Source organism: Colossoma macropomum, unplaced genomic scaffold (genome assembly GCF_904425465.1).
Source record: "Colossoma macropomum unplaced genomic scaffold, Colossoma_macropomum, whole genome shotgun sequence".
NCBI lineage: Eukaryota > Metazoa > Chordata > Actinopteri > Characiformes > Serrasalmidae > Colossoma > Colossoma macropomum.
The window spans coordinates 1,266,651-1,293,981 of record NW_023494793.1 but is presented as its reverse complement, the minus strand read 5'-3'; the positions used below and the strand labels follow the sequence as shown (position 1 = coordinate 1,293,981).

At 39.3% G+C, this 27,331-nt stretch overlaps 1 protein-coding gene across 1 annotated transcript in view; it reads right to left on the bottom strand.

The window, feature by feature from the left end:
- Window positions 1-7,082: 7,082 nt before the first annotated feature.
- The window catches only part of hmcn2 (hemicentin 2), a 116,319-nt gene continuing 96,070 nt past the window's right edge, over window positions 7,083-27,331 (bottom strand). Inside the window, exons 74-89 of the mRNA XM_036579685.1 lie at window positions 25,908-25,989; window positions 21,420-21,590; window positions 20,614-20,766; window positions 19,312-19,449; window positions 19,059-19,180; window positions 18,728-18,968; window positions 18,569-18,628; window positions 17,031-17,150; window positions 14,781-14,915; window positions 14,524-14,643; window positions 14,226-14,351; window positions 14,012-14,140; window positions 13,056-13,361; window positions 12,700-12,819; window positions 11,357-11,483; window positions 7,083-9,658 (exon numbers count right to left, since the gene is read on the bottom strand). Coding sequence (XP_036435578.1) covers window positions 9,286-9,658; window positions 11,357-11,483; window positions 12,700-12,819; window positions 13,056-13,361; window positions 14,012-14,140; window positions 14,226-14,351; window positions 14,524-14,643; window positions 14,781-14,915; window positions 17,031-17,150; window positions 18,569-18,628; window positions 18,728-18,968; window positions 19,059-19,180; window positions 19,312-19,449; window positions 20,614-20,766; window positions 21,420-21,590; window positions 25,908-25,989 — 2,523 coding nt within the window. The 3' untranslated portion in view covers window positions 7,083-9,285. The remainder of the gene's footprint in view (window positions 9,659-11,356; window positions 11,484-12,699; window positions 12,820-13,055; window positions 13,362-14,011; window positions 14,141-14,225; window positions 14,352-14,523; window positions 14,644-14,780; window positions 14,916-17,030; window positions 17,151-18,568; window positions 18,629-18,727; window positions 18,969-19,058; window positions 19,181-19,311; window positions 19,450-20,613; window positions 20,767-21,419; window positions 21,591-25,907; window positions 25,990-27,331) is intronic.

The following is a 27,331-nucleotide window of genomic DNA, read 5'->3' as shown; positions in this document are numbered from 1 at the left end:
TCCCCCCCCCACCCAATCTGTGGTTGGGGGCCAAACAACGGGGCCCCCCACCTTAACCAGGGGTGGACTCCAAACTATAACTTGGGACTACAAGCCCAAATTTGGAGCCCACTATTCGTCCCTTGGGGGAGAATGGTGCGAGCGGCTTCCTGTCACAGGGACCTCCGCCCAAGACTGTCTGGGAGGTGACGTATTCGAAACCATTAGAAACCATTCGAAACCATTAGAAAACAATCAGAAAACCTACAGAAAACCATAAGACAACCATTTAATAAACAGTGAGACAATCATTAGACAGCCAATGTCACAACCTGCAGAAAACCATTAGGAACCATTATAAAACCATTAGAAAAGCTTAGGAAACTTTCAGCCGACCATTACATAACCATCAGAAAACAATGAGACAACTATTAGACAACCTTTAGAAAAACATTACACAACCAATTTACAACCTTGTGAAAACCTTAAGAAAACCATTATACAACCTTTAGAAAAACATTTGACAACCAATTGACAAACTTCAGAATACTATTAGAAACCACTAGAAAATTTTCAGAAACAATTCAAAAACTTTCAGAACACCATCAGACAACCATTAGACAACATTCAGACAAACATTAGACAACCAATCTATGACCTTCAGAAAAACATTAAAAAACCATTAGAAACCATCAAACAAATCCTTAAACAACCATTAGACAACTTATAGAAAACCATTAGACAACAAATTTACAACCTTCAGAAAGCAATCAGAAAACCATTTAAAAACCTTTAGACAACCATTAGACAACCTTAAGAAAACTATTAAACAACCAATTGACAACCTGTACAAAACCATTAGAAACCATTAGAAAGCCAACAGACAACCATTGGTCAATCTTCAACAAAACATTAGACAGCGTTTTGTATTAAAAAGACACTAAAATGATAAAAAAACCCATTAGACAACGTTCAGAAAACCATTAGACAACCTTTAGACAACCTTCAGAAAAACATTAGAAACCATTGGAAAACTTTCAGAAAACCATCAGACAACCTTTAGAAAACCATGAGACAACCAATTGACAACTTTTAGAAAGCCATTAGACAACAAATATACGACCTTCAGAACACCATTAGACAACCATTTCACAACCTTCAGAAAACCACTACACAACCTTCAAAAAACCATCAGACAACCATTAAACAACCTTTAGAAAACCATTAGACAACCAACTGACAGCGTGCAGAAAACCATTAAAAACCATCAGACAAGCATTAGACAACTCTCAGAAAACCATTAGAAAACCATCAGACAACCTAAAGAAAACCATTAGACAACGAACTGACAAACGTGCAGAAAACTATTAGAAACCATCAGACAACCATTACATAACCTTTGAGAACCATTAGACAACCTTTAGAAACCATTAGACAACAAATAGAAACCCACAGAAAACCACTAGGAACCAATTAACCATTAGAAAACCATTACAAACCATTAGAAAATTTTCAGAAAGACATCAGAAAAAAAAAATCATTTGACAACCACCATTAGGCAAACTTTAGCGAACCATACGACAACCAATTGAAATCCTGCCAAAAACCATTAGAGAACCATTAGACAATCTTTAGAAAACGATTAGATAACAAATATACAACCTTCAAAAAACCATTGGACAACCAATTTAAAACCTTCAGAAAACCATCAGAAAACAATTAGACAACCATTAGAAGACCTTCTTAAAACTATTCGACAACCATTAGACAACCTTTAGAAAACCATTAGACAACCAATTTACAACCTTCAAAAAACATTAGAAACCATTAGAAATAATGAGAGAACCTTCAGAAAACCCTCTACATTTTTAAAAACCATTAAACAACCATTAGAAAACCTTCAGAAAACCATCAGATAACCTTTGGACAACCTCCAGAAAACCATCAGATAATGATTAAACAACCTTTAGAAAAACAATTGACAACGTGCAGGGAACCATTAGAAAACCATTAGAAAACCATTAGACAGGCATTAGACAACTCTCAGAAAACCATTAGATAACCATTAAACAACCTTCAGAAAGCCATCAGACACCCATTAGACAACCTTTAGAAAACCATTAGATGACCAATTGACAACATGCAGAAAATCATTAGAAACCATCAGACAACCATTCGACAACCTTTAGAAAACCATTAGCCAACCAAGGTTGTATAATGGTTTTCTTAAGGTTTTCTAATTCTTGTCTTATGGTTTTCTGAATGTTGTCTAATGGTTTCTAATGGTTTTCAGAAAGTTGTAAATTCGTTGTGTAATGTTTTTCTAACCTTCAGAAAACCACCAGACAACCACTAGAAAACTCAGAAAATCATCACAACCATTAGATAACCTTCAGAAAACAATTACAAAACCCATTTACAACCTTCAGAAAAACATTAGAAATCATTAGAAAACCATTAGAAACTGTTAGAAAACCTTCAGAAAACCATCTGACAAAAACCATTAGACAACCATTAGACAACCAATACACAACCTTCAAAAAACTATTAAACAACCATTAAACAACCTTCAGAATACCAGTAGACAAACTTTCAGAAAACCATTAGACAAAAACCATTAGACAACCCTTAGACAACCTTTAGAAAACTATTTGACAACCAATTTACAACCTTCAGAAAACCATTAGAAACCTCTCTTCACCTGTTTGTTCTTTTGCCTCGCGATACAATTGGAAAGATCAAGTATAAATACAGCCCTAATACAACTATATATACTAGGAACAATTTTCTAATGAATAAATAAATAAACAAAGGAGATTCACTCCCAGACAGAGGGACAGGAAGGCCCGATGGCATTGCTTAACAAGTGGTGGCCCATGCACTACCCTTGATCTTCCTATCCCACCACAACGGTCTGAAGACCATTAATGGGGAAAGTCATTGTATGTTCCCCTAGCCTAACCCTAACCCTATGGGAATATGCAAACATCCACCAAGATTAAGGAATATGAATGCTTCACTGCCTTCCTTGAACTAAGACTAAGAACTCAGAAGGCAGTGGATCAGGTGCACTAGTATGCATGCGTCAGCACATCTGCATGTCAAAGATTTCTTCGTGGTGTCTATCTTAGGTATTGGTATCCAGTATCATCACCGGTACTGATGCTGCACTGCCCTGGTCCCAAATCCCACTGACTTTAGCACAAAGATGGGTTATATCACTATTTGGTCTAGGTCCCTAATTTGCTTGTAGGTTTTAGTACAGATCTGTCCATCACCAATCTGACCAGTACTGCTATTTGTGGAGTTGTATATAAATCTTAACATTTCAAGAAAATTACTGGAATGAATTTTGATTTTGAGATGCGATAAATACTTGTATAATGCAACTTGTGAAACTGTCTTTGGGAAATGTTTATGGCATATGATGTATTAAGAGAAACTTTGGGAAATACTGATGTGATGTTTATAGCATTTTACTGTAGGTGATGGTAGAAAATTTAAAAATTCTTTAAAATCTCAAAAAACATCATGATGGTTGATAAAACAGCAAAACTGACATTAAACATAATGATGGACTCAGGACACCATACATGATGATGATGATGATGATGATGATGATGTTGTTTATTCCATAACAGGGTTTAATTCAACATAGCACCACAGGTGGCATCCTTGGTAAGAGCTTTGTATGTTTTGTGTGGTGCATCAATTCTGTCACTTCGAGCAAAGAACAGTTACTGACCTCTAGGGACAATTTTTCACCTGATTTGTGGAGGAGAGGCAAGAGAGGTAGAGCGCATGTAAGGATGAGATGGCATGGAGTCCGTTCACCTTTAACATCTTTATTTCTTTCCAATCTGAGATCTTTACACAACAAAGTGGAAGAACTACTTCTGCTAATCAAACCAATAAGAACTTTTCAAACACATCTGCCCTCTGCTTTCTGATATGAGCCCAGACAGTATGCTGCACCTCCCCAGACACAGAGCTCAGTGGCAAAACCAGAGGAGGAGGTTTCTGCTTCTGTATCAATGAACGCTGGTGCAAAGCAGCTGTGAAGATCCTGAAGTTTGCTGATGACACCAATGCTGCTGAACACAGACAGTTGTAACATGCCAGAATGATTCAGATGCTTGCAGATGAAAAAAGGGAAAAAGGCTTTACTAGTTAAATCCAAAATGGTAACCAGGTAACAGGCTCAGGTCAAATCCAAAAGAGACAGAAAGTACAAACAAACTAACCCGTGACAAAGTGTACCAGCAAAATTACAAAAGACCCCTCTCATCCTGGACATCACCTCTTCCAGACACTCCCCTCTGGTAGATGATTCAGGGACATCAAATCCAGCAAAATCAAACACGCTAACAACTTTTCAGAAAGTCAGTATTCAGGCTGGCAAAGCATAATCCACAATGTGGAAAATGCCTCCTTGCTGCATCACATGACCATGGACTCTTACATGACGACAAACTCTTGACTACAGACTCTCTCCAATCCACCTATCAGCGCTTCTCTTCCTCAGACTTCTGATTGGCACTCACACCTGTTCCACATCACCTCATTAGTTATTTAATATATAAGCCGGGCTTTAGGTTGGATCTTTTGTGAGGTATTGTCACCCATGTGTGTACTGAGTGTTGCTCTTTGTGAGTCTGACAGTTTCCTGTTTAGTACTGTGAGTTTGGCTGTTCCTTTTTGTTCTGTTTTGATTTTGGACGACACCTTTGTTACTAAAGATCTTAATCTTAAGTCTCTGCTGCAAGCGTCTGGTTTTGTCTGCCACCGTTACGTTCAGATATGAGTTTTGAATAAGATATAAGAAAAACAAGGCATATTTAGTATTAGAGCATATCTAATTTTAGAGCTGGACACAACAGAATTTTGGAGAAATGTCTGTGTGTTTGTTTTCTGAACTGCAAAATTCCTCATCTTCAGATTTGAAAGAAAGACCAGAAATGATAAGTAGAAGACAACAGACAAGATTAGCTGATTCTGATATCAGATGAAGGACGTGTAGCGAACACTGGCTGAAACTTTACCCCCAGGCTGAGTGTTTCTAACGCATCAACAACCCAGAGTTAAGGGCCTTTTGGCTCCAGCGAGTCTGCAGTGGAAAGTGTAAATCTGTCGACTTAACGCTCCCAACCCCAAACTCAGTCAAATTTACGACTGAACCAAGAACCAGCACCCCTCTCCCTCGACCCAGGGGGCAACACCTCCCTGGAATATTGGCCACATGGCCCTCCAAAGTCCTGTGGACAAATTTATCTTTAAGTAACAGAAAGTATATTTCTAAGGTATATGTCCACTCCAAACTGCAACCATTCGTTAGAACTCTTTTTAACTAAACTAGACATACCAAGAACGGAACTGATACGACAATCTGGACTGCAAATTTCAACTTTCTAAATTCCCTTGGGATCTCAAGCATGGACCCACAGCATCCCCAAGGAGTGAAAACGAGAATTACAACATCACCACCGTAAGGACATGTGCTTATAAGGAACCCAAGAAACTTCTGGCTTTGCTTGATTATCAACATTTATATAATCTGTAAGCAATACTACTTGTATTAATCTTGTTGTTGTGTAGTACCTAAATATTACCTGTATCTTTTTTTACTATTAAGTGCTAGAAATACGTAGTGTATAACTTTGATAACAGACAGACCCAACCATTAAATTGCTATGAGTTTAGACCATTGACCAATATGTATCCTGAATGTGGTTTTCTTTTCTTCCTTTGTTCCTTTCCTTTTATTGTCGATTTTATTTCTTCATGCATTGGGTCATATTCAGATATTATAGGCAAATATTACCTGTACTCTTTAACATATGTTGTGTATGAGGTAACAAGGTTTAAACTCTCTCTTAGAAACATACCTGAATATCCTAGATGTTCATTCCTTGATTTTGAAAGTTAAACCAATTTGATGATATAGGAATGTTTCTTTTTCTTTGTTTAAACTAGCTGAAACAAAGGAGGCAGTGATTCTGGGGAAGGCATTCCTAAAATTATGCACAACCAATCAGAGTTGGAAACAATGAGTAGCTAGTTAACCTTAGGTGAGGAGAACCTATCAGCACTCTGGCTCCACCTCCAAAGGGTAGGGCCTCCAGCCGAGCAAAACCAGAGTGCACCGCAAATTTCAGTAGTTCAATCCAGAGTCCTGCGTTCTCAAATAGTATCACCAGCCTCAGAACCCTGATTGCAACCTAAACCTCGCCAGCGGAGTGGGAGCGGTCCTGACGCCACGGACACCCAGCATCGCACCCAGAGCCACGCACTGATCTGTGAACAGATCGACCATCGAAAGGCTGCCCAAGCTCCACCGTCAGACGGCCACGAGACGCCTCCGCCCAATCACTGATGGAAAGGTGCGTGCCTGCGCGGAGATGCAGCATCTACAGCCAGCGAGGAGATGAACCACCGCATGAGTACCAGCCTTCGATCGAGTCCGTCCTGGGACGACCCCGCCTGAAGTCAGCCTCCGACTCCAATGTAAGCTGGTTCCATCAATTTGCAGTCAGGGCCCTGACGCCAACTTATTTAATAAGAGAACTTTTAATAGGTACATTCAGCCTTATAGTTATTCCCGTACATACTTAGTTTAATTCTCTAGAGGCTCTCCCAAGCGACTTCCCAAAACCACACCGCCTTATACCATTTAGCCATGAATCACTTTACTCGAGCTATTTTGTCTTTTTGACTTTCATTACTATCACTTTGTTTTGTTTTATTATCTGGTTTTATTTTCTATTGTTTATGATTGAGTGTAGTCCAAAGTAGTTTGATAATAAATTCCCTTTTCGGAAGCATCCTTGGTGCGAGCGTTTCCCTTTTTGCCCTGGTCTGTAGACTTCAAATAAATCCGGGTTACCCCACCCCCTCACATAAGGTTCTAGCAATAATAATATAATATTAAAAATTGCAAAACCCGTTACAGACGGCTGGATGTGAGTTGAATAAATCTCAATGTAAATGTGTGAAGACTGCAGCAGTGTGTGTAAATATAAGTCTATAAGTGCTCACATACAGGAATGTGCAGGTTCAGTGGATGGAAAATAAAAAAATAAACAAAACACAATGAGGCTGTGGAAAGAACAGCAGTGGTCCAAGGTTTAATGTTTTCAGGCTTCACCCAATTCAAACAAATTTAATACAATAATGATTATTCATAAGTTATAATAGAAAATGGTTCAGTCTTAAAACTACAAAAACAATATGCTTTAATCTTGCATCTGTTCATCATCTGATAGCAGAGAGATTATAGGTGAGTAAAATTAGCCCCAGAGTGTGTTCTGCTCAGCCCTCGCTCGCCTTCATTCTCCTAAATGTACTGGATTACTGCAGAATTCTGAAACAGGTCTGTCAGCAGCATAACATGCTTTCCAGTTGCCTCCAAGATGGAGGGACAGGGCAAGTTTACTTGAATAGCACCTTTCATACACAGTGGTAATTCAAAGTGGTTCACACAAATGCCGAAACGTGTAGTAAAAACAATGCAAAAATAGTAAAAAAAAATGTGTTTAAAGTGCACTGCAGAGATCACATGTCCAATAGCAATAACTCAACTCTGCATCTTCCTTCTCCACTGCAAAGGTTTGTGATGTTGGAGGTCATTAGAGATAACACATCTAAACTTAACCCTAACTTTACCTTCAACCTTAGGTCTAACTCCTAAAATCCCACCCCACTTACAGCTATGACTGGGGGCAACTGGCCCTTCCACAAACAGTGTGTGTCTGTCCATTTGTTTGGTCGTTCAATTCTTGCATGTGTTCTGTCCATCTAATTCTCAGCCATATTCACAGTCTAGTCTTATTTATTTGTTGTTGTTGGCTTTTTTTTTCCAAAATCACATTAAGGCATTTGGTGTCAAGAATTGAGAATTTTGTTTTAATTAATTAATTAATTAATTAATTAAAATAGCACCTTGTCCAGAGGCTGATAAAAAAGGATACAGTTAATAATAAAACAATTTCAACACACATCAAGATAAAATTATTAAAAATACCTGTCATCCATTTTATTTCTACAAGAATTTGAAACAATGTTATAGCTTCTCAATCCTTTCAATTGGTATTGTCCATTGGACATTTTGATTATAACCAGCGAAACACTGTACAAAAAAAGTTACAATATAAATCAGTCCAGATAAACTATTATTAATAACCAGTGTGTCAGGAACAGGGTTGGGTAGTAAAGGAATAAATGTACAAGCGTTACATAATGATACAAAAAAAGTAACTGTATTTTGCTACAGTTACAGTACAAGAAAGTACATTATAGGAACAGAGTGATTACCAGCAGAATTACATTCAAACCATGTACACGAAGTCATCACTTTTGTTGAATTTTATCGTTTAAATGATAAATGTCACAGGAATCAGGTACATTTGAGGAATTTTGAACTTGGGGAAGACACGGGGCGGATGGTCCTGCAGCCGGGAGAGAGTTATGAACAAACCCCCATCACGTGAACTTCAGGTATTTTATTTGTATTGTCAGAACTGAGATCTGCTGCATTTTCCTGAAGATATTGGAGTCACTCATGTACCCTCGGTTCCCACATTGCCAGATTCTACAGCAGCGGACTGATCTGATCTGACAGCTCTTCTATTCTCATCTGTTTCACCATAAAAATCTATAGTTTGAGTAGCTGTGAATGAAGCTTTTGTGAACATTAACCTGCCAGATTTTAATGCTGAAGTGAACTAACACTAACAGTCTGAAATGTGAACAGAAAGCAGTCTCACGAAGGAAGTTAGTTTAGTTTTAATCTTTCTCTTTGGTAGTTTTTGAATGGTGGGTGCAAAATGGCAAGATGTGTAAATTATGATTTGTAACCAAGACAATCAGCTCACTCTTAGTTTCTGTGTGAAACAAATGCCTTTTAAACTTTAAGATCACATTAATTATTCTGTGCTTCAGGAATGAAATACATTTTTAAAGTAACCCTTCCAACCATGGTCAGTAATGCAGTGTTTCTCAATGAATCAGTGATGTCAGAGCTGTGAGACTTATGTCCTTTACAAGTCAGTGGACAGTAAATAAAAGGAAAGGGTCAGGAGAGTGGTCTTTATTGTAGCAAACTGGAAACGTGTCTGGTGGTCCATTATAATACTGCATTTGTCTGAGAGCACATTCCCAAGTTCCTGCTGTGAATGTTCATGTAGGAATCAAATCCATTCAGCCAAAAGTTTTCCCCTCTACTGATGAGTGGATCACCAGAGTGGAGCTCAGGAGAGCGTCAGTGTTCCTCTCAGCACTCGGCGGCGTCTCAGTGCTGCTGAGCTGAGGTCAGTAGGGGTACATGGAGATGGAGATGTAAATGATGAATATACTCTGATATGTGATGCGGCCATGCTCAGACAGTGTGGTTGCTTGTACTCGCAGCCTGACCAGGCCAGGATGGTCTAAAGTACGCATGGTGAAGATGATGCCTCTTCCAGCCTCATCCTTAATTCCAAACGGCTGGTCTTCGATCTCACCTCCTTGTTCCAGGATAGTGAAAGATGTGCGTTCTTGCAGGACACCAGCCTCAGAAAACGCTGAAAGACGGATCACGTTGTGCTGTGCTGGGATTCCGAGGGGAAGAGTCAGGAGCTTGTACTGGAGAAGGAGGGGAGAAGCTCCTGCGGCGCAGTTTGGAGAGCAGGGTCTATAACAGGTCCTGTGGACACCAAAACGGTCAGTCTGCTTGTTATCACACTGGTTCAGAATTTTGTTGAAAAAATATACAACTCCATTTCCAAAAAAGTTGGGACGTTGTCCAGAATGTACATAAAAATTAAAGGAAAATACTACAAAAACAACATATCAAATGTTGAAACTGAGAAATGTTATTGTTTTTTTGGAAAGGTAAATGCACATTTTCAATTTGATGCCAACAAAAAGTTCCAAAAAAGTTGGGACAGGGTCATGTTTACCACTGTGTTTCATCACCTCTTCTTTAAACAACACTCTGTAAGCGTTTGGGAACTGAGGAGACACTGCTGTAGTTTAGAAAGTGAAGTGTTTTTCTGATCTAGTTTGATACAGGATTTCAGCTGCTCAGCAATTCAGGGTTCTCTTTTGTCACATTTTTTTCATTTCATAATGCGCCAAATGTTATCAGTGGTGACAGATCTGGAATGCAGGCAGGTCAGTTTAGCACTCCTTAATCCTGAGCAATGCTGCTGTAATACATGCAGAATGTGGTTTGACATCGTCTTGCTGAAATAATCAAACTAACCTTCCCTGAAAAAGACGTCGTCTGGATGGCAGCATATGTTGCCAAAACATGTATATATCGTTCAGCATTAATGGCGCCTTCACAGATGTGCACATCACCCATGCCATGTGCACTAATGCACCCCTATATGATCATGAATACTGTCTTTTGAACTGTGCACTGATAACAAGCTGAGTGGTCTTTAGCCCGGAGCACACAGTGTCCATGATTTCCAAAAAGAATTTCAAAAATTGATTTGTTGGACCACAGGACACTTTTCCACTTCACCTCAGTCCATTTTAAATGAGCTCGGGCCCAGAGAAGGTGGCAGTGTTTCTGGATCCTGTTTCTTCTTTGTGTTTCAGAGTTGTAACTTGCATTTGTGGATGCAGTGATGAACTGTTTTCACAGACAGTGGTTTTCAGAAGTGTTTCTGAGCCCATGCAGTGATTTCCTCTACAGGATCATATCTGATTTTAATGCAGTGCTGCCTGAGGGCCCAAAGATCACAGCCAGACAATACTGTTTTTTGGTCTTGTCCCTTACATACAGAGATTTCTCCAGATTCTCTGAGTCTTTTAATGATATTATGTACCGTAGATGATGAAAAGCAGAAGTTCTTTGCTATTTTATGTTGAGAAACATTATTCTTGAATTGTTGCACTATTTGATGGTGCAGTCTTTCACAGAGTGGTGAACCCCTCCTCATCTTTACTTCTGAAAGACTCCGCCTCTCTGAGATGCTCTTTTTATACCCAGTTACGTTACTGACCTGTTGCCAGTTTCACAGTTTCAACCTTTGATATGTTGTCTTTGTACTATTTTCAATTAAATATATGGTTTAAATCATTTGCACATCATTGCATTGTTTTCATTTACATTTTGCACAGCCTCCCAACTTTTTTGGAAATGGGGTTGTAGTATTTTAGTGCAGTACTTTCATACTGCAGATCTGTATTTATTACTCACTTTTCCTGTTGTGTTGTAATACTACAGTCCCCCCAGTGTAGGGGTCTGAATGATATTCCAGATTCAATGCGCCTCTTAAAGCAACAACCTTCCCACTATTCATGCCATTTTCCCTGCACTGCTCACATTTATGCACTAATTTATACTGTGTTACTGCACTGTTAATGTAGAAAGAGAGGTGTGATTTACCCAGGACTGCCACGTCTCTGGTAGCTGGCAGGGCAGGGTGTGTCCAAACACTGGTAGCCCCCCCGTGTGTTAAAGCACATTTGGTTTGGTCCGCACTGAACCCTGTGTTCTGTACATTCATCAATATCTGCAAAAAAACATTTAGATTACATTAATATGTAAATTTTATGCCTGAGTTTATTCTTCACATCAAAGATTATAATAATATTTACAGAATTGTGTGGAGCCATAAGTGTGAACTGAGCAAACTTACAATTAATACAGTTAATATACACTTTATATGAATTACATCAATTAATACTTCATACTAGGAAAACTTCATAATTAATATATTGAGGAATAAATGATTTAGTCATATGCCAGCTAGCAGGGAACGTTCCCCTCACTTTGGCTAACGCTCCCTACAAGTTGTAATAATGTTGGTAACACTTTCTATTAATGTCACGTTTGTAAGCATCTATAAACACATTTATAACATGCTATAATGCATTCATATGGCATTATAAACACGATTATAAACATTTATAAAAATGAATTACACTTTATAGCCATGTTTATAATACATTATGAATTGTTAATATAATGCATTTTAAGTAGTGTCGATAACATGTTATACTGTCAGTGCCAATGAAGTCAGTCCCAGCTTGGAGAGTGTAAAGCAAAGACAAATACCAAGCTAACGGTGGTGTACACTGACTTCCCCATGTTGGGTAAAACACATTTGACATTTGAAGCCTGTAATGTGCTTTATTGTGTATGTTTTAGTGTTTCAGTAAATCCTTCAGTAAATACTTCAACTTGAAGCCTCACTCTGAACACTGGAGGAGGCTTTAGTACAGTGTGCTTTACTTTACTTAGAGCAGACAAATACCACTTATGAGCTCTTATAATTTGTTATGATTAGTGCTTATAATGTATTATGTTAACAATTCATAATGCATAATAAGCATGGCTATAACGTGTAATGCATTTTTATAAATATTTATAGCCATGTTTACAATGCCTTATGAATGCATTATAACATATTATGAATGTGTTTATAGATGCTTACAAAGGTGACATTCATAGAAAGTGTTACCATAATGTTTAAAGAAAACCTTTCAATTTAATGCTCAAAGAATGTTTCAAGGATGTTTATCATAAGGTTACATGTTTAACTGCAACACTCAGAGGATGTTTTGAAGACGCTGTCAGGGCCACAGATTATGTTATATGATGATGGTTTAGAGAACGTTCCCAGAATGTTCTTCTGGGAAAAAAGCTTCCTGCTGAAATCACTAATAGAACATGAGTAACATTCTAAAAACATTTTTAGAACAAAAGCTGTCGCTGGGATGACTCACCTTGGCAGCTTCGACCGTTGGATAAGAGCTGGTATCCTGAAGGACACAAACACTGGAAACTTCCGGCTGTGTTTCTACATTCATGCTGGCAGGGCTTTCTGAACACACATTCATCAACGTCTGCGCAGAAAGAAAAAATTTTTGAAACATATTAGGAGTGCTCAGACAAACCATCTGGCCCAGATCAATCCATGCTTTCCTTTTTTTAGCAGACCCTAGTGATTTTGTTCTGCTGTCTGCTGGGAAGTGATCCTGATCCTAAACCTAGTTGTAATCTGATGGTAAGTAAGCTTGATCCTAATCCTAATTTCTGCCTTTACATGACTGGCTGGATTCAGTGTAATGTGTTCACCCACCCACACAGGTGCCATCCTTGTTGGTGAAGCCTGGGGGGCAGCTGTTCCTTGGACCACGCAAGGGTCCCTGATGCTCAGTCTGGAACTGGGTCAGGAGTGGTCGGCCAAGAGTGGACACCAGCTGCGGCCTCAGTCTGGTCTGGAACCTGGTGCCATTGGTAACGATGCGCCCCCTCTCTAGACCAGCACAGGAACGGCCGTCACCAAGCAACACGGTGCCCGGTGGACACGCGCAACGGAAACTGCCCGGCACGTTCCGACACTGATAGGCACAGGGGCTGGGTGTCTGGACACATTCATCAATGTCTGACCAGTAGAAAGAGGTCTTAGAACTTAGCACATAGTTTAGACAGTGATGCTCAGAACATTTACGAACTAAATTAGTTGCAGGTAAATGTATAAAATAATGCTGCGGATCTACAGCTTGAAGGACATGATTCATTAGTATAATAATTAGTATGAAGCTGTAAATAAAGATGCAGAAATGTTAGATCTGTACAGAATGACTCACATCTTAAGACAGATAATAAAACAATATGCAATAAACAATAAAAAAATACTGCATTTTGTTTAACATGTAAAAAAGTCTTGTTATTATAAAACCACTCCGGAAAGTGTGAATTAAACAACAACACAATAGCTTGTGTTTTCCATTTTAACACTTTTGGTGTCACACTGTTTTCTGATTTAACACATTCTATGTTAAAAGTAGCCCTGTGATGGACCGGCGACCTGTCCAGGGTGTTTCCTGCCTTTCACCCAATGACCGCTGGGATATGTTCCAGCTCCCCCCTCGCGACCCAGAATGACAAGTGGCTTAGAAAATGTGCATGTGTGTGTTAAAAGTAACACAAAATGTGTTGTTTCCAGCTGAACACACTGATGTGTCCAGTTAGAGACAGTGTGATGTGACGTGTGCGTTTTTATATATTTTTTATTATATTTATTGATCTCACCTGCACACGGTCGGCCGACACCCTGAGAGCGGAAGCCCCTCGGACACACACACGCGTACCCGCCGAGTGTGTTCTGGCAGATCTGACTGTACCGACAAGCGTGGCTGCCGTCTTCACACTCGTCTACATCTACAATTCAACAAACACAAGATACAATACCAATCACGGTAATCAGTAATCAATAATAATAAATAACAACTATAATAAATCTCACCTGTGCACACGCCACTCTCCGACTGCATCATTCCTGCTGGACAACTTTCAAAACACTGATATCCTCCATCTGTGTTTCTGCACTGCTGATTAACTGGACACACACTCTGCAAACACTCATTTACATCTGAGACACACACACACACACACACACACACACACACACACACACACACAGCAGTTCAAATGAAAGAAATGATAATGCAGATTATTTGGTTAAAAAAATAACCAGCAGTTCAGACAAACTTTCTTTCTGGATTCTTCTGATGACCCTTAAAAAGATCCACAGAGAAACTGACCGAGGCATCGATGTCCCACCAGCTGATAGCCTGGACGGCAGGCGCAGCGGAAGGAGCCAAGTGTGTTGAAGCAGTGATGCTGGCAGGGAGAGACTGAAGACTCCTGGCACTCATCCACGTCTAATAATAATAATAATAATAATAATAATGATAATAATAATGATAATAATAATAAAATTTACTTCTTTACTGTCCTCCTCAGTCAGCATCGTTCATTTAAGAGGAATAGAGCGTTTTCCAGTAAAGGTCTCGCTCACCTTCACAGCTGCTGCCGGCCGAGCTGGGTTTGAATCCAGGGCCACACTGTGCCTGACAGCGGTACCGGCCGACTGTGTTCACACACTGCTGATTTGAGTGGCACATGTGTGATCCTTCAGCGCACTCGTCTATATCTGAGACAAACAGACATTATTATGTTACAAAACTATCCAATAAACATGCAGCACAGTGAAAAAGTCTTAGTCAATCTGAGAAAACCGGCTGTGTTGTGCATTTTGTGCCTCTTTTCTATTATCATTTTTATTGGTTGGATTTTGTAGTTATTTGTTGTTCTATTCTTGATGATCTTTTTTACTCTTCTCTCTTACTTGTTTTTACTGTAAAACATATTGTGCTTCATTTAATGTACAAAAGGTGCTACATAAAGACTATTATTGTTATTATTATTATTATTATTGCTATTATTATTGTTGTTGTTATTATTATTATTATTATTTATTATTATTATTATAGTGGACACAGAGGTCTGAATGCAGTGCACAGAAACAGGCTTTTCATAGGGAACCTACATTCATCATCAAGTTCAATTTATTGTTCATTTTATAGTTTTATAGTTTTTACAACTACAAACCTCAAGAAAACAAAGGCTTAAATCGTACATGTTGAAGACACAGTGATTTAGCACTGCTTGCATAAGATCAAACAGCCCTAAATTTCGCCCCAGCATCATTAAAAATAAGAGTAAAAAGTTGTTTTTGTTTTTTGTTTTTTTGTCTCTGATAAGTAAATGTTATGATCCACTTTCTCTCTTCTACTCTTCCCCAACGCCATGCAGTAGCACACACACACACACACACACACACAAACAAACACACACATGCACACAAACACTCTCACACACACACACCTACATACTCACACACGCACACACACAAACACACTCTCGATGTTTTTTTACCTAGCAAGCTAATGTTGCAAGTTGTCAATCAACTGTCCACTGTTTGAATTTGAGTGAGAGAAGTGGGCTGTTGTGCCACTGGTATTAAAGCCAAGGTGCTAGACTAGTACTGTCTGTATGCGTATCAGCTAATTAATGTTATAGAATAATAGAAGATATGATGAGAAAAAGAACTGGGGGGGTGCAGGGGGCGGGGGGTGGTCTCTTATCTTAGAATCGTTAGGTCACTTAGCTACATTCACCTAGAAGAACAAAACTGACCAATAAAGTGAATCAGCGACTTGACTAATATTGCTTAAGAAAAACATGATAGTGGTTTTAACCTTTTCGAGTCTTGGGCTGTTTTGGCCGTTTTTGTTTACTGTACCAGTGTTTGGTTGCTTTTTTTCAGCATTACATCACCAACATAACCTGACAATTTATATTTTTATTTTTTTGACAAACTGTATTAACATAGTGGACCCACAAAATGCTGAAAACACATAATATCGGATTTAAAAAAATTGTATAAAAAATAAAATATGCTCAATGAAGCATTTTAAAGACTGAAAATGTAAACACAGGTTGCAAATGTTAACACATTTGTGAGGTTCCTTTTTTGTCCACTTGGTGGCAGCATTGGCAGGTCCTGCAACCTTGTGTGGCATCTGTAATTGTGGCAGTGGCACCAGCCTGTCCCATACTTTATTACATAAAAAATGTGACTTTTATATCAAATTTAAATTATTGCTGCTTTTACTTCTGTCAACACAAAACCAGTGTAGTGCTTCACGTCAGCGCTTTTGACCAAAGTTGACGGCAAAGCTCAATGTGACTTCCTTTTAATGCTGTGACGTCTTGAACGAGCCACGTGATTTGATCACATAACGCCGTGATCGGTGACTCTGGCGGGGTGAACTGCATTTGAGCAACATGTTATAGCAGCCTAAACATATTAGTCTATCCAAAACACATTCAATAACTAGAACTCCTCCCAGTACAACCCCTCCCCATGCAGGTCGTCACTAGGCGTGTGATCTGTGTCTGTAAGGAACGTAATCATGGAGGACGAAACAAAATGCTTAATATCAACATGGACAGAAACGACTGTACAAAACACATTGCAGACGACTTCATAAACGGCTATTCACTGTTTGCTGTGCAATGAGCTCATTTGCATATTCCGTCCCACAATCAGATTTCAGTCCGACTAACCGGAGACACATTTGACTACCAAGTGTAAATGCATGCAGATGAACACAGGAAGTGACCAGGTGTAAAAGGGGTCTTGGTGTTGCTCTTTAATGAAATTCTCTGTGTTTGAAAAGTGATGCTGAGAAGGTGAGCAGACCTTGGCAGGTGTTGGAGTGGGTGGAGATGCTGAAGCCAGAGGGGCAGGTGCAGGTAAAGCCGCCCATGATGTTGGTGCAGGAGTGAGAACAGCCAGAGTCCACAGCGCATTCGTCCTCATCTGAAACAGCAGCAACCAGCAAAACTCATCATTAAGACACAACACCTCAAATAAATCCTGCACTAGAAGATCAGCTTTGTCTTTGTAGTTTGAGCTCAGTTTTCAGTTCTCCAAAAAAAAGCGTTCTATATAGTACACACTTAAAAGTGATGCTTCTTCAAGGGTTCTTTAGTAAAGAAAACAGTTCTATACAGAACCATGAACACTCAAAGAACCCATTTGCATGATTAAACAGTTCCTCAGATTGATGAAGAACATGCTGTAGATGGCTCTATATGGAACCTTTTTGAAAAGGGTTCTATATAACGCTGCAGCCAGAGTTCTTACTAGAACCCGAAAGTTTGACCATATCAGCCCAGTTTTATCAACCTTACACTGGTTACCAGTTAAATTTCGCATTGATTATAAAATTCTCTTACTGACCTATAAAGCTCTAAACGGACTCGCCCCTCAGTACCTGAGTGAACTTCTCTCTCACTATGAACCATCACGCCCACTTAGATCACAAGGTGCTGCTCACTATTAGTACCTAGAATTAATAAAGTTACGCCAGGGGGCGGAGCTTCTCATACAAAGCCCCCCAGCTTTGGAATAATCTTCCTGTTAATGTTCGGGACTCGTTTAGTTTTCCCTGTCAGTTCTATACCTGCCAGAGTCTCTGCTGCTCTGCTAACACTTTAATCTGTAATCAGTCACCCATTACAGAACTGACTCTCAGTGTGTTTTTCCTTTCTTTCTTTCCTTTGCCGAGTTGAACAGCTGCCCATCCTGTGCGTCTGATGCTGCTGCCTCTTCTGCCTTGATTGGGTGCCACTGCTCGCCAGCCCTCAGGACCGGCTTGACCACCATCAGGCTCCATGCTGTACCACGCCATGCGAACCTCACCCTCACAACCTGACCCTACCGATGCTGCTGCTGCTGCTGCTGCATGAACTAAACTAATCAAATTAATCATTTGCTCCACCTGTTTTCCCTGTTTTTGTACAATGTTTACTATCCGGTGTCGACCAGAGGAGGATGGGTTCCCCTTCTGAGTCTTGGTTCCTCTCAAGGTTTCTTCCTGTTTCCTAGGGAGTTTTTCCTTGCCACTGTCGCCACTGGCGACGCTCATGGGGGCCTGAACCTGGATTTCTTTCTGTAATGCTGATTTCCTTGTAAAGCTGCTTTGTGACAACACCTGTTATAAAAGTGCCATATAAATAAACTTTGCTTGCTTACTTACTATATAACACAATAGAAGAATCCTTTTTGGTGCTAAATAGAATGTTTTTCAAGAAGGTTCCATATAGAACCATCTACACCCACTTAATCATGCAAAGTGCTCTTTGATTGTTCACAGTTCATTTATAAAACTATTTTTTTTAAATTAAAGAACCCTTAAAGAACCTTAAAGAATCTTTCTTATAAGTGTAGCCTACCAGCACAGTATGAGGCCGTGTCCAAGACGAATCCTTTTGGGCATGTGTCTCCACCCCCCTCTGCAGAGAAAAACATCCACAGGTGTTACGGAGCTTCAATACAGCGTCTGAGAATATAAGCTTCACACTCCGCCTCCTGACTGTCTCTCATTCTCTGACCTGGCACGACCAGTGATGCGGTCATCTGGAATTGGAGGCTAAGGCTAAACAGACTGTAGGTCCCGCTGATGTCTGTCAGTCTGAGGAGCTGCAGCAGTGCCCCCTGGCGCTCTGCAGGACCTTCGTACAGCAGCGAGTGATTACAGCGCAGGGTCACTGGGACGCCGTCCTGCAGGTGGTTTTGAGAGGACCAGGCGTAGAGCTGCCCGGAGCCTGTCTGAACGTATGACTCATCAAAGTCCTGAAAAAGACACACTTTCTTTAGGCTCAGTTCAGAGGACAGAAAGGAGCTTAACTGATTCCAGGTATTTAATTCAGATTGAAGTCAAACCTGAAGACTGAGCCGAGAAGATGACAGTGACGGTGGAATAAAACCATTGATGACCATGTCCACCAGCAGGACACCCTCTGCATCCACTCCTCTGGCCACATGTGTCAATTTTAGGATCTCACCTACAAAGATGTACACACAACACATGGTAAATGGTCTATTTACACAAAAAATACAGAAAGATATTTAACGTAACTGAATTTTATATTTCTATATGAAATCGACACTCATTTATGAACTCCAGAGCTCTCACCGGTGTCAAACTCCAGCTGAGACTCCTGTCTGAAGCGACCCTGACTGACAGAGAACCCGTTTCGTGTTTCTGCTGTCTGGAACACGGTAGTCCAGTAGACGGGAGCAAATACAGACACAAGAACTCGCATCAGAGGGCCTGCAACACAAGAAACTCACTCTTCAAAATCTTAATTACACTTTTTAAAAATATGGTCCTTCAAGGGTTCTTTGGTAAAGAAAATGGTTTTAAATAGAACAATGAACATTCAAACAACCTTTTGCAAATTTAAAGGTTTCTTTACATGGTCAAGTGGTTCTTTAGATTCATGGAGAATGCGCCTTAGGTGGCTCTATATAAAATATTGTATGAAAAGAGTTCTATATAGCACCAAAAAGGGTTCTGCTATTGCTACAGGCTTGATATTGTATGATATACAGCACATTGTCCATTAATCTGAAGAACGATTTCACTATGCAGAGAACCATTTAATCATGCAAAGGGTTCTTTGAGTGTTGAGTGTAAATTTGCATGTTGGTCAACTTGAAAACAAAAAAGTTAAATGGGAAATGAAAAGTAAATCACCAGCAGATGGCGCATGTGTTTCCATTTGCTTTTTCACTTTGACACTTAAAGCGCGTCTGTGTAGAAAACTGAATCACAAAGTCACTTTGCTGTTGATTTATCCATTTTACATTTTCATTTTGTCAGATATGCAGCCTGTTGCTATGAAAAAGAAATAAGAATGTAAACAATGCATTTTGATTTGATTTTCATGAAGAAAAGCCAAAGCCAAAGTGAAGCTTGGATTTTCTCTATTAGCTTTTCCACGTTACATATGGCCATGAAATACCAGAATAATGACTAAAATGAAATGACAAATAGCTGTTTTACATTTATTTTTATTTTTGCCACTAATGACTCATGCTTATGTGAAAAATTAAACTGCAGATGTAGGTGTTTTATTTCATTTTCAATTTTGGAAGGATATTTGTACAGATGTTTGGAAAGAGAAATGGAAAAAAAGAGGTTTGCATTTACATTTTATTGTTTTAATTTGAATTTCTTTTTTGGCCAGATTTGTCTCCCATACCAGAAGACGTTTCTCGATAGCTTTTTAATTTTGTTTACCATAATGTAGTTTTAAAGTTTCTTAAAACTACATAAACATGTCCCACAGCGTTCTTCCCCCGTTCTAATAAGACCTGAAGGAAAATGCCTGAGCGAATGCTCCATGAGTTTGTTTGAAAGCTTATCTGTTTTTTTTTTTTATTTGTTTGCTGTTTTTTTAAGTATTTTTATTATTTCTGATCTGTCACTTACCCACACTGGGGGGGATGTTGTCCACATGGGCTTGCAGGGTGCTGGTGCCCTGCTCCGAGTTTTCGGTGATGTTGACCTCGAGGAAAGCCACTCCAAACTCTTGATCATTTACTTTCCCTATCAGACTGCCTCGGGCCCTCCGAGGGGTCTCGCCTACAACAGGAGTAGAGACAATTTTATTTTATATTAAAATTAAAATAAAACAAAAAAATTCTCAATTTTCTCCCCAATTTGACCGATTAGCTGGGCCTCCACCAATCATATGATACTACCAAGCCTACATTCTTAAAAAGATGGTTCTTCAAGGGTTCTTAAGAAAATGGTTCTATAAAGAACAATGAACTTTCAAAAACCTTTTTCTTTGCATCATGAAAGGATTCATCAGAATGTGCTGTAGATGGTTCTATTTAGAACATTTTTGAAAAGGGTTCTATAGCACCCAAAGGGGTTCTTCTACTGTTATGATGTCAAGCTTGTAACAACAGAAGAACCCTTCTGGGTACTATACAGAACGCTTTTCAAAAAGGTTCTATATAGAACCATCTACAGCACCCCTTCATGATGCAAAGAAACCATCTCTTTTAAGAGTGTAGTATGTGCTTCCTCTGAGACGTGATGCTCCAACACATTTTCCAAACTGCTGCTAGGAGGACATTAACTGCTAATTCTGTTCAGATGCCCATGTTATTCTGTCTTGGACTCTTGGCTAAGGATGGCTGTGGCATCACCAGGGATCAAACTCATGATCAGATTAGAGCCCATTAGACTAGATTAATAAGCTGTTGCTTAAATCAATAAAAGGTAACCTGAACATAACGATGTCTGGCATTCCCTAATGTCCACATTTGGACCTTCGCAAGGTGGGCCTCCGTTGGCTGGTAGCGGGTTGGTGCACGATCTGAATCGCTCCTGGATGCCCCGCCCACAGGTGACACTGCACGGCCCCCAGTCTTCCCAGTTTGAGAATCCTCCTGGAACTACAGTTATGATTTGTTCAATAAACTTACAGTGGAGATTTTGAACATACAACACTGTAATGATACCAAAACAATAGTTTTGAGCTCTTCTTTTCGGTATTTCTGACTGACGTCTCTTCAGTCAGTCAGAAAACAATAAACAATAAGGGTAATGTGTGGTTGCATGGACAAAGTGACAGTGTATTGTACAATATTAGTGAAAACAAATAAACAAAATACACAAAGTGTCAATGCAGTATCAGATACGATAAACAAAGTAAACAAAGTGGCAGTGTAATATGAGTGGCGCAGTGCACAATAATGTCCCGGCACAGTGATGAGGTGTTGTACAGTTTGATCGCTGTTAGTACGAATGAGCTCCTGTACCGTTCCTCAGTTTGTTGAGCTTTTTTGCGTCTCCTCCTCTGATGCTGTCTCCCCAGCAGACTGCTGCAAAGAACACAGCACCCGCAACAACAGACTGGTAGAAGATCTCCAACATCTTGGTGCACACATTAAAGGACCTGAGCCTTCTCAGAACGTAGAAGTTCCTGTACACAGCCTCTGTGTTGGCCCTCCAGTCTAGTTTGCTGTCAAGCAAGACATCCAGATATGTGTAAGTGTCTACCAGCTCAAAGTTCTGACCTATGATGGTAATGGGACTGATTGTGGTCCTCTTCCTTCTGAAGTCTACCCCCCTCTCCTTGGTCTTGGTCACACTGAGGATCAGGTGGTTCCTCGTACACCACTCAACAAAGCTTTCTGGTCGATTGTGGGTCAATTGAGGCAGGTACATGAAAGTTGCTTGGAGGAACAAAAATGTCTTTACAATACTATAACATTATGTCTTTGAACGTGAACGGGTTAAACAATCCCATTAAAAGGAGCAAAATGATTACGAAGCTGAAAAGGGAGAAAGTCAACATAGCCTTTTGGCAAGAAGCACATTTATCATCTATTTAACATGAGAAATTAAAAAAAAAAAAGGGCTTTCGTAATACTTTTTTTTCCTCATTTAAATCAGAGAAAAAGAGGAGAGTTGCAATATCAATACCCAATTCAATTAGTTTTGAGTTAATTTCTGAAGTAAAAGATAAAAAAGGTAGATATGTTTTAATCACAGGTACACTTTTAAATATTTATGCCCCCCAGGATGCAATACAGCCTTCTTTAAGAAAATATTTGACTTACTAGTATCTAAAGCTCAAGGCACCCTTATTTGTGGTGGAGACTGGAATATGCTATTGAATCCTAGATTAGATACTACCAATAAAATGAGGAAAAAGAACTCTGTAGAGATCCAGATGAATAATATGCTCCAAGATCTGGGCCTAATGGATGTATGGCGAGATATGAATGGAAAAAAAATAGATTTTACTTTCTATTCTGCACGTCATAATATACACTCCAGAATCGATTATTTCTTAATGTTTTCAAAGGACTGTCATAGAATGAAGAGCTGCAGTATAGGTCCTAGGGACCTATCAGATCACTCTAGTTTATATTTAAAATTACATCTTGGTGGAACTCCCAAGAAAACCCTGTGGAGGTTAAACACGGGAATGCTAAATGATACTAAATTCAAGGCCACAATGGCAGATGAATTGAAGTCCTTTTTAATTCATAATAACAATGGAGAGGTCAGTCCAACTGTATTGTGGGATGCAGCCAAAGCCTTTCTTAGAGGGAAAATTATCGCTCAAACAGCTTTTATTAAAAAGTTAAAAACTCAAAAACTGCAGAATTTGGAAGATAAACTTAGAGACCTGGAACGGCTTCATAGTTTAACTCAAGACCCATCTGTCCTCCAACAAATGAGACCAATTAAACAAGAAATATCTAAAATTCATAGTGAAGAGATTGAAAAGAAAATAAGATATATGAAACAAAGATTTTATGAGGCGGGATCAAAAGCAGCAAAATTATTAGCCTGGAGGATTCGTAAGCAACAAGCAGATAGCTTAATTTATAAAGTTAGAGACCCTGTAACAAATAAAATAAGAACGAAATTAGAAGGTATCCACAAATCTTTTGAAACATATTATAAATTATTGTATACTCAACCAGAGAAAGCCAGCGAACAGAATATAGAACAATTTTTAAAATCATTAGATCTCCCCTCTCTGGGTAAACAGCATAATGATGAATTAATTTCTGAAATTTCAAAAGAAGAAATTGATGCAGCAATATCGGCCCTCAGTGTAGGAAAACTGGCAGGCACGGATGGATATCCGCCAGAGTGGTACAAGTTGATGAGAGAATCCTTGCTTCCTTTACTTGAAACTTGTTTTAATTACACTATGAGGGAGGGGTCTCTTCCTCCTTCGTGGAATGAGGCCATTATCTCCGTAATAGCAAAGGAGGGTAAGGACAGGATGGACTGTAGGTCTTATAGACCAATAAGTGTTCTCAATGTAGATTATAAATTGTATGCATCAATTTTGGCCAAAAGGATAAAGAAGTTGATGCCTTTTTTGATAGATGAGGATCAAACCGTACAACAAACAGACAAACCCCACGATAATATAAGGAGAGCCATTCATGTTATTGACAGTTTAGGGAATGGGACACACATATTTCTAGGTTTATCTGGAACAAAAAGAGGCCTCGAGTAAAATATTCTACTTTGATGCTGCCGAGAGAGAAGGGAGGCATGGCGCTTCCGTGCTTAAAGGATTATTATGTTGCTGCTCAACTAAGACCACTTGTACTTTGGTGCAATCCAACCTATGAAGCGAAATGGAAGAATATAGAATTTTCACTAATGGATATTCCAATACAGTCAGTTTTAGGCTGTCTTGATAGGACTAAGGAATTATTGCAAATACAGAATCAATGGGTTAGTTTTTCCTTTAAAATCTGGCTTGAGGTGATTAAAAGACTCCAGCTTCATAGAGAAATTAAAGTACTGAGTCGGCCAGCTTATAACCCACATTTTACTCCAGCGTTGTATGATTATAGGTACAGACAGTGGTCTATAGGTGGTATTACTGCCCTCTGTAGAGTGCTGTCAAATGGGGAATTTGACAGTTTCCAGAAATTATGCGACTCATTTGACCTTGGCAAACAGGATTTTTTTTAGATAATTACAGATCCGTCACTTCTATATGAAAGAGGTTAAAGGCCCCAACCCGGTTCCTTTCTCAGGACTGACTCAGTTTTTTATGGAAGCATATAGGGGTGAAGGAAATAAAGGGGTTATTGGCAAATTGTACAAAACCATTTGTTTAATGAATAAAAATTCTACTAATTATGTGAGACGTCGATGGGAGCAAGATACACAGGAAAAGATAACAGAGGAAGTATGGTCACGAGTATGGGAAAACCATTGTACTTCCACTAATTCATTGATTTGGAGGGATTTTTGCTGGAAGAGTCTGATCAGATTTTTTATAACGCCCAAACTCAAATTAAGGTTAACTGGGGCCCACTTCCCCTGCTGGAGGGAGTGTGGGGCAATGGACATAGACCATGCACATGTAGTATGGTGTTGCCCAAAAATTCAATCCTTTTGGATTAATATGGGGAGAATTATTTCCGACATCTTGGGTTTTAATGTGGAGGTGTCATTTAGCTCTATGTATCTTGGTGTAACCCCTGAAGGGTTAAGTAAGAGTCATTGCTACTTATTGAATATATTTCTGGTCGCTTATAAGAAAGCTATTACTAAGTGCTGGCTCAGAAGAAACCCCCCAACTGTGGACCTTTTTGTTGAAATTGTTACTTATATTCGCTCCATGGAAATGTTGACTTACTCCGTACGTCTTCAAAAGGAGAGAGGGAAAAAAACTGGATGAAATGGGATTGCTACACCCGAGTAAGCGTGGTGACCTTTGACTCTGATCATTCTGCCTTTTGTATGTAAACAGAGATTGTTGTTGAGTTTTATGTTTAAAATGTTGTACCTGTAAACCTCAGACTTTAAATAAGATCTCACGTACCTTTGTTTTTTTTTTTTCTGCCACCTCTTTTGTATTTTACGGATATGAATGTGAATTTGCACAAAACAAAAACAAAAAATTAAGTTAAAAAAAAAAAAAGAGTTTACTGTGTACTGGAGCCCAGGTGGTGGAACAAACTCCCATTGGCTGTCCGGACAGCAGAGTCTCTCGTGGTCTTCAAACAAAGACTGAAGACTGTCTCTTTATACAGAATTTAAATGAGCACTGAGTTAAGTACTTATCATGAAGTATTGTACTGCACTTATTGAACTGTACTGCACTGCGCTGTATTTGTAACTAGCAACGATACTTTCTCCAGATAGACAAAGCACTTTTTGTAAGTCGCTCTGGATTAGAGTGTCTGCTAAATGCTGTAAATGTTCTGATATCTTCTCACCTTGAACTTTTAGAGAGATGGTCCTCTCTGCAACACCAGCCTCACTTTCAGCCACACAGCGGTACACTCCTGAGTCCCCACTCTGATACACAAACACATACAGCCAATAACACATCAAATATCCATACACAGATCATCACATTCCAAAAGGTCCACAGTAACACAGTGTAATCTGTAAATAATTAGACAGTTACTGTGGACACTGGCGTCTGTAAATAAACACTGAGCCTGACCTTAAAGAACAGACCATCAACTTTAGTTTAAAGGATTATACAGGACAGTGTGTCTGAATCAGGTGAACCGTATTGGTGGTTTAACACACAGTCATCACATTTAAAGGCCTCACAAACTGTCCAGTTTGCGTTTTTCCAGTTGTGTCTCTGCATTATTATTCGTTAGTGCACAAGAGCGAACAAATGGGATTCTAGATGCCTCATTGGCACCCTGTGTCTGTTCAACATGCGCAGCAGAGAAGCAGTGCAGCAAAGCTGACCTTTAAAATCAGAAAACAAAAGTCACAAACAGCCAAAACATTTAGTCAAATCAGCTGCCTGACACAATCATAAAAAACTCAAGAATCACTGGTGAGTTTGAAAAGTCAGAAATGAACAAACTTGATTTCTGGAGCTTGAAGGATGGATGAGAAATAAACTGCACCAGTGTGATGGAAAGCAAGGAAGGAGGCATGGAGAAAAGGAGGAGCTACTCATGGTCCAAAGTAAACCATGCGTGTTGTAAAATGTGGTTTGTGGGTGGAAACGGATCACTCTTTACAGATGTCTGTGGAACGTGAAGCACTATTAAAAATCAACTGTAGAACTACTTTACATTTAATATTTTCCAATACAGATGTATATCCAATAAAACACAGTCATCACTTTTTTTTAAATAAAGTGTCCTGGAATCACAACAGCTAGCAAAAAGCTGTATACCTGCTAAAGGACTGTATTTATTTTCTGGATTATAACGACAAAATATGTCCTGTAAAACTACTATTTATGTCACTCTAACTGGATATGAAGAGATTCTGACCACCCTAAGTACCCAGAGGATCAGGCCTACAGAGAGGTTTCTTACTGATAGTATTCTGATGACATCATAGTCACACTGCCACCATTTTGGTAGGCTACACCAAGTTCACTAAGCAGTGCTGTGTCTGTTTATAATGACATGAAGCCATAACTGATCCAGAAAAGGCAGTAAAACGTTACTGTTTTGGATCACTTTTTAAATTTCATTTTTAAGGTGTATTAACTGATACATTTTTTTGTCTTGATTTTATTTGATTTCATGCTGTATTGATAACAAATGAAAGCTGAAATCTTAATGGCTGAGATTTCCTGCTGCATTACTAGCGCAGAAACCAAACCGCATACTAGCTCACTAAATAGTGCGTAAAAACAGTGCATATCCCATTAGATGTG